This window comes from Zeus faber (assembly GCF_960531495.2).
Source record: "Zeus faber genome assembly, chromosome: 6".
Lineage (NCBI taxonomy): Eukaryota > Metazoa > Chordata > Actinopteri > Zeiformes > Zeidae > Zeus > Zeus faber.
In genome coordinates this window covers 15,953,617-15,962,069 of record NC_137201.1, presented here as the reverse complement: position 1 = coordinate 15,962,069, position 8,453 = coordinate 15,953,617, and the positions used below count along the sequence as shown (strand labels likewise).

At 42.6% G+C, this 8,453-nt stretch overlaps 1 protein-coding gene across 1 annotated transcript; it reads right to left on the bottom strand.

Moving 5' to 3' along the window:
* Positions 1 to 3,270: 3,270 nt before the first annotated feature.
* LOC307231889 (leucine-rich repeat-containing protein 4C-like) lies at positions 3,271 to 5,223 on the bottom strand (the record flags this gene model as incomplete). Its single annotated transcript, XM_080002765.1, has 1 exon — positions 3,271 to 5,223. The coding sequence occupies one exon, from the start codon at positions 5,221 to 5,223 to the stop codon at positions 3,271 to 3,273; it is 1,953 nt and encodes a 650-aa protein (XP_079858891.1).
* Between the last annotated feature and the right edge of the window lie 3,230 nt (positions 5,224 to 8,453).

Here is an 8,453-nt window from a genome sequence, read left to right as displayed (position 1 = left end):
AAAACAACAATAGTTTATTTTTAACGATATTTTTGTGTATGAACTACAAACTCGGGTTTCTATAATTAATCTTTGTATCTTTTAAAGGTCATGAAAGAATGCTTACATGAAAATCAATTTCTTATTTATTTTCTTACAGCATGTTTCTTTTTCACTTTTAGAACAGGTTCATTGGCACATGTAAAACCAAAGAGTTTAAAAAAGTTTTTGTATTTTGTTTTGTTTTATTCTCAAAACTTAGTTTTTTTTTTTTTTTTAATATAAATCTACATCTAGAACAGCATTCCCTCTCCAAAAAAATAAAAAATAAATGTGTGGATAAGAAAAGAAAATATGAATAAAAATAAAAATACTGACAAAAAAATGTAGATATCTTACATACAAATGAGAACAACCTAATCTAAAAATGCCACAAATTCATAGATTGTGTTTTTATTCGAAATGAAGATTAAATTGGGTGAAAAGGCTTTGACTTTCTCACGTTTTCTCGCCATCCAACTACTATCGACTTGAAAAGTTGACAAAATGTCACCAGCTCATTTAATGTAAAAAAAGAAAGAAATAAGATGGCCACACCACATTTGTGCAACTTTGGAGACGAACAATGTCCAGGGGGCGTCAGCAGGGATGCTCCAGTGGTTTTGATAGTTTCTGTTTTTCGTGATTCAGATTTTGAGTTCAATGTCACATTCTTATCATTAGAAATTAACGGCAGATTTTTCAGAATTTTTAAGATTTCTTGGGATTGGTCAAGAATTCACGTGCTGATTAATAGTGACTCAAGGTACCTTGTTTTCCAGATTGTGAGTCTAGAATAACCATTTCCACACCGTGTCAATAGGGTTGATCAATAGGGTCTGTTTAACTTTCTCTATAATTCTATGCACACAATCACACTTATTTGTCTTATATAGTCGAAAACTCAACAATTCAGGACCTTTCATATTATTAAAAATTCATAGGGAGTGCAGGGAAAGAGTACATTCTACACTTAAACCACTGAAGGTATACCCGACCACTGAGCTTGACTAAAATTATCTAATATCTCTTATTTACAGTCACATTTTTTTCAGTGTGGAAACTTTTTTAAACGCTTTCAATTAATGAAATGATCGATTAATCAATCTCAAAATTTGGTAGATGGAGGGAGAGACCCACATAGAGCCACTAGAACATCTGCTTGATGTCCGTCCGTTCCCCCTAAAGCCTCTTGTAGAATAAGCCCTGGCATCGTCTCTCTCCAGGGCCCTTGGTGCAATTCAGGAGGATTTTATTCACTGCCCATGGTGAGATAGTCGCCAGCAGATGACAGACAATGTGTCCAGACAGCTGCCATGAAAATTATTTTAAAACCGGCTTCACACTGAATCCAAACGACAAACGATAACAACAAACCGGAGGTCCCGTCCATTTCTATGGAGAGTGTAATTTTGCATGCAAAATGCTCCGATCGAGGGTCTGGGATATCTTCAAAATGTTCAACTCTTGCGACAAGGCAAATTGTGGATCTAACAGTATTACCGGAACTCCATTTTTTTTAAATTGTAACTGGGTTTAAAATTAAGTAAATTACGTAAGTAAATAACACAAATAAATAACGCACGTTACACATATAGAAATGATGACGTTAGTGCGTTAACGATGGGTGTCATATCGACGGACCATATTTGCTATTAATAAATCACAATTATTATTGATGAATTGCGTATTTGTAATGCGTATTTAAACTTTTTTTTGACCCTTTGCAAACACTAAATAAATATTTTTTTAAAACTCCCACTCAATGGAAAATGGTAAATATCCCGCTGAGCAAGCTACTCGCTGCTATACTGGAGAAAGGAATGAGCTCTCCCATTTTCTCTGACTTATTTTGCGATACGAAATCTAGACACATGCAATGCTGAGGGCCGCCATGGGGGGGTATGTACCGATAGTCGGATTGGTTTTCGGATTCAATGTAAAGCCGTTTTAAACCTCCTTCTACAGCTCATTTAGCCTCTGTTGCATTTTAGTTGAGGTAAAGTTGTCTGAGCATGGAAAAAGCGACTGAAAAACGACTTAGCCCCCAATAAGGGTGAATGTACGGTTGGAAACTTAATCGACACATTCAATCCAATAACTTTCCCAAGATCACCATGGAGAATTGATCCAGTAATGACACTGTAATAGTTGTTATTACAGCAAAATAACAGTTATTTTTTCTTTGCTGTAAATGTTGTGAATGTTGTGAATGTTTTCCCTCTTTAATTTAAGATCCCAGTTTATAATGAAATAAAGACTTAGATAAAGATGAAACATTTGGCGATCCACAAGCGGATGAAAATAACATCTTTCTTTCCATCATTTGCAATGTTAAGACATCTTTATAAAATACAAACCCCAGTGGGTGGATGTTGTTGGCGACAAGATTATTCAGTGAACATGGTAAAGAAACACACATAAAAAACATTCCCCTCATAAATACACAATATAACTGAAATAATTTAATATTCCTTAAGTTCTTATTGTCGGCCTTTATCTCTACGACAGTAGAATAAAGTCATATTCCCCATATTTCCCCGTTTCGACAACCTAGCTCTATTGACATCAAAGCCAGGACTTTCTTCGATTTCTGTCTGATATGTGTGTGATATTTAAAATAATGAGCTTCTGTGAAACTTCAAGAGCGACATTTCAGGATAAGGATCAAGCTTTTAATCTTTCTCAATTAAGAGATGGTCACAACAGATTTGATCAATTCATTAATGTGATCTGAAGTTCTTTCAACAGATGTGAGAAGAATAAAAAACAGGGTTACTGTCTCTTCTCTTGCAGAATCTGCCCGACAACCATATATATTAAAAGAAATTATAAAATTAAATGAATCGCTTCAGGGGGATTTTTGTTGTACAGATATTAGTAAAGAAATGCATCCAAAACAGGAAAACAAATAAAAATAATGAATTAAGTGCTGGAAAAATAACTGCGGAATACAATTTTTCCTCAATTTAACCACGATAGTTTTTGTTTTTTTTTCTTAAATAAATAACTTCTGTTTTTGTAAAGACACTTTTTGAAACAGTTGACATACCCTAGTTCCCAAAAGTCATTGAATAAACATCAACCGACATGTGACACGACCCACACACCATGTCAGGCAGTCTGCTGCTCGATGCTCCTCAGCCATTTTGTCTCTTAAACCAAACATCGTCTGGTAAATAACATCTTCGTTTTAATTGGATCAGATTTATAAGTGAGTCATCATGAAAAAACAACAACGCACAGAAAGTATTAAATCTGGGTCTCTTGTACATTGTCTTTGGAGCTGGCCCGGATCAGTAAAGGTTCATGCGCAGAGCTGTGTATGGAGTTGATGGTGGAGGCGTGGTTATACGCCGACTTGTAGGCATTGTAGTGGTTGAGGTGCTCGTGCTCCAGTGGCGGCAGGGTCAGGTGGTGGCCCTCCATACCTGGCACGCCAGTCACGCAGTCCTCGTCAACGTTGATGATCTCGATAGTGCGCGTGGGTGCGTGGTGGTTCTGCTGGTGGTGCTGCTTCCGCATCTTGTAGAAGATGATCAGCATGACGGCCGCCATCAGCGTGATGGCCACGAAGCAGCCGATGATGATCTTGGTGGTCTTCATCACCTCGTCCAGCCCGTTGAGGGAGCCCTCGCCGCCCAGCTCCGTCACGGGGATGGTGTAGGTCTTCTCCGTTGCTCGGGTGGACGGCAGCGTCCGGGCCGTGGTGGTGGAGGTGGTGGTCGAGGTGGAGGAGATGGACTCCCATGGACCGGCGGAGGGAGTGGGTCCCACCTTTTGTTGCACAGTGGCAAAGCCCTCGTTGTGTGGCGTCTCTATGGTCTCCACCGTTACCGTGGTGAAATAACTGAAGCTGCTGTTCTCTGTGGAGGACACGTTGAGTGTGGCGGAGGCCGTGGTGTTACCTGCAGAGTTACTTACCATGCATGTGTAAGTGCCCGTGTCCTGCATGGTGACATTGGTGAAGTTCAGCGTGCCGTCGTTCAGCACGGAAATTCTGACCTTGTACGCCCCGTGTGTCATGATGGAACCGTTTGGCGTAATCCAACTTACTGATGTCAACGAGCTGGCCCTGCATTTCAACTCCGCTGCACTCCCTTCAGTCACATTCAGGTCTGCTGGAGGCTCCACAATAACAGGAGCATAACAGTGAAAGTAGTTCTGGTCCAGCTCACCGATGTAGCGCCCCTTGTGGCTGGTCGGCGAGCTGCATCGGGCACAGCAGCTTGTGTTGCCAGGTACCATCTCTTTGAGCCACCAACTCAGCCAGAGGATATCACAATTACAATTCCATGGATTGTGATGTAAATGTACCCTCTCCAGGTGATGCAAGGGCGTGAATAGATCATGGGGTAAAAGGGTGAGGTTGTTGTGTGCCAGGTTGAGCTCTACGAGTGACTGCAGGTCATCGAAAGAGTTCCTTTCTATGGTCTGGATCTGGGCGTGCATCATCCATAGCTTCTGCAAGTGGATGAGCCCTTTAAACGAACCGGGCCGGATGACAGAAAGTTGATTTCCCGACATCTCCAACTCATCCAATTTAACCAGAGGGATGAGGTTGGGGATCTCCTTCAGATTGCACATCCCCAGGTTCAGGTAGCGCAGATTACTTAGCCCTTCAAAGGCCCCTTCAGATATGTAGGAGAGGCGTTTGAGCTCCCCAAGGTCCAGCCTCCGTAAAGAGGGCACTCTGTTGAAAGCATAGGAAGGGATGCTCTCTATGGGATTATTCCTAAGCCAAAGCTCCTTCAATTTGGAAAGGTACTCAAATGCCCCGTTGGGGATGGTGGTGAGGCGGTTATCAAAGAGCTCCAGGGTGTTCAGGCTGGCCAGTCCGTTGAAGGCCCCGAGTTCGATGTTACGAATGTGGTTTTTGCTGAGCTGCAAGATCTCCAGATGTCTCAGGTGCTTGAAGCTGTCAACTTTGATGACCTGGATGAGGTTCTCCTGCAGATTCAGGTAGCGGGTGTTGGTGGAGATGCCATCGGGGACGTCCCGCAGTCCCCGTCGAGTGCAGATCACCTTGCTGAACTGGTTGCTGCAGGAGCAAGCGGAGGGGCAGGTCTGAGCGCGCACCAGCCCCGCCACAACCAGCAGCTGAAGGGCCAGGAGCAGCACGAGCAAAGGGTCGGACAAGGCCCGGTTCAGCCTAGGACCTCTCATCATCTGCTGCTGCTGAGAGGAGGTCATCTTGTTTAACATTCATAATTCATTGGCTGGTCTTCCACACACTGGAAGGAGGATCTGCGCAGCCTGAAATGAGAAGGAGAAAAGACAATAGATTAGATTAGGTTCAAGTAAAGCCTTATGCACTTACCCTTCTCAGAGTGGTCTCCCGAAATTTCACGCCCCCAGCGATGTGTGGCTCTGCTGAGACTCTGCTGGTCTATATATCCTTTCCTGAAACGCAGGACAGCAAGCTTCCAACCACTTCTGTTTCCCGCTTACAAAACCTTTTTTTTTTTTTAACCTTCCGTGGGATACCTTTAAGCTGTGTGACAGCATGCAAGTCTCAAACGTACAACTGGTCAATGTCCAAAATAGCTTTTTAGCAGAGGATGTAGAGACCATAATCTCAGCGGAGCCATAGTTAATATTCCTGGAGCTTGAAATTCTGGACTATGGAGACTATTTTCATATAAATATTTCATGTCAAATCAAATCCAATACAACCTTGAAAGCAGGAATGTTCATCCGCAATGCATACTTAAATGGGGTAGTGCGTGCATTAACACAATCTGTAATTTAAACATTTGATTAAATTAAAAAAAAAACATTTTCTAAAAACAAGCAACAAAAAAAACAACTTACGAATGCACAATATGCAAAATTTACAGCTAGAACACCACATACACACACACACACACACACACGCACACACACACACACACACACACACACACACGCACGCACGCACACACACACACACACACACCCACGCACGCACACACAGAAATTAACTCCAATAATGAATGACCTTGGCTGTGCTTGAGATATTTCTCTTTCTGACACCACTATGTGCCTCAGTGTATTCACAAGGTTGCCTGCAACCCCTGAGCGTTGTCTACAACAAGAAGGGGTGTGGGAGAGAAACGGAACAATACTGCTGCTGTGTTGTGTGATTTATATTTTTTGGAGGACTTGGGTGGGGGGGGGGGGGGGGCATCAATAACAGCAGCTCGCCACCCAGAAGTCCTTCAATCGAGCCCAGATATCTGGAAACTTCTGATTATTACTTTGGGTTGCTCAGAGGCAGCGATGTGACCAGACTGCCAAACGTGACCGTCCATGAGGTGACCGAGAGGGTTTGTCACTTTTAATGTATAACGCCGGTAGGAAATGATTGGAAGGAAGGAAGATTGTGGAGGAAAAAAAGGGTATAAAGGAGATTTTGTGAATAAGAAGAGATGGCTTTAGGGGGATGGATGCCACTTCAAAAGAACCAACTTCCTCTATTAATGCAGTACAACATCCTTAGTGCATCAGGGATCAATTTTAGAGTTCAAGCAACATTGTATTAATTTAAGACTTATATGCCAGGGTATACTTTCTCTGTTTCTCCTTCTCATGTTTGATCCATTTTAATTGCTTTCTGGGGCACATATTACATTACATTTTAAATTAATGCCGTTATTAAAGATGTTCTATTCGCGGAGAGACTACACTGACGAGATTGAGTCAGGCTAACTCTCCCTCAATGGAAGTCAATGGAAGGTTAAAGTGCACAATATTCTGGAATGAACGTCCCTTTCGTTTCATTGGCAAAGGTGCAGAATATGACTTTTTATGTGGTGTGAGCTGGCGGTATGTCATTGTTTCTGGAGCTTTCTGTGCAGTCTGACATAAAAATCCTAAAACACTGGCTGTGTCTGCATAGACAGCACTGGGTGACTTAAATTATTTGGGCCATGGGCTCACACTTGGAGGTGTTAATCCCTATTAAAACCATTTCATACTGGGCTATAAACTGTTCTAATGCAGTTTGCAGTGCGATGAAGCCAAAAGGCCGTCATCTGCAAATAGCACCACCATTTTTCCACCCTCCTGTCCCAGCATCAGACACTCTAATTGTAGGCTATACTGTATCTTGATATCCTGTTCAATACCCACACTCAATAAACGTAACTTAATTCCAAGAATTCAAACACAGTTCTTTCTCAGTCTTCAAAGACAGAATGCCTCACAGTAGCTGACAACACAATGCTTTCTCTCTCTACTCTACTCTCCCACAATCCCTCAGTAACCAGGGATGGACAAAATGAAGTTAGTTGTTCATTAATTATGGCCTGTATGTCCGCTTGTGCATTTATGTCTCCAGAACGATTTCATAAAGAGGTGGGGGCGTCTGATGGAGTAAGGCACAGTTCTTTCAGGTAGCTTCAACAACACACACATATTTCACCTTTGGATTTTATCAACACTTACCCCAACAGACTGTAACATCCCTGCTGACAACCTCCATGGACCTCCTATCTGGGAGGTTATCCCTGCCTCCAACACCAACCCCCAGGAGTCCCTCCCCATCTCAACGAAGCCTCCTTCCCGGCAAACACCCACAATTTGCTTGGGCTGTTTGATAGAGAGGGGTTTGTGACCCTCTTATTCAATGGGACAAACAGCAACTGTATGTTTTTTTGGAACCCAGCCTCTCTCACCCTGAACCACTATGAGTAGGTTAGAGATCACCTCTTATCAAAGACTTTGGCTCCACAACCAGCCAACATTTAGTGTGCAATTTAGGCCAACTTTATCTTGTTGCAAACTCTCATTCTCCTGCACTAGGGCCAGGCCCTCCCTCCTAGCGAGTTTCTCATCCACATAACCTCTGTTTTTGCACCTTGCACCTCGCAGGTATTGCATCAAGCCCCTATTCCGTCTGGCTTAGACCGGTTGCCTGGCCACCAGGCGCTCACCCATGAATGTTACCTCCACGTAGATCTGGATCTGGACGACCCTAGTTAAGGCAAAATAAACTGATTGAAGACTGTTTACCCTCATTACCGTCAAGTCCATCTGGAATGTGGTTGTAGCTCCAAACCTGTTTGCCTTTGGAGACCCTGAATGCAGCATAATGCTCCCAACCACCTTGGGATCATTGGACCTTATAAGCCTATGACAATACCACGCAGTTGTACCTTTTGTAACATATTATTCAGTTTGGCGGAGCAGTGGTTGTTGAAAATTAGCGATGCTTTGCTGTGTTGTTCAATGAAGGTGTTCCTGAGTAAATATCTGCAGCAATGGCAGTAAGGGGGGTATAAAACATGGATAAACTTCAAAAGTCCAGTTAACACCCCACCCATTACTTCATCAATGCAGTTGTTGCTTCTTTTTCATCCTTGAACTGTTGAATCAATTTCCTCCACAACATAATGGCACCTACTGTATAAGACACTTCAACATGAAAAACTCTCATTGACACTGTTTATAGC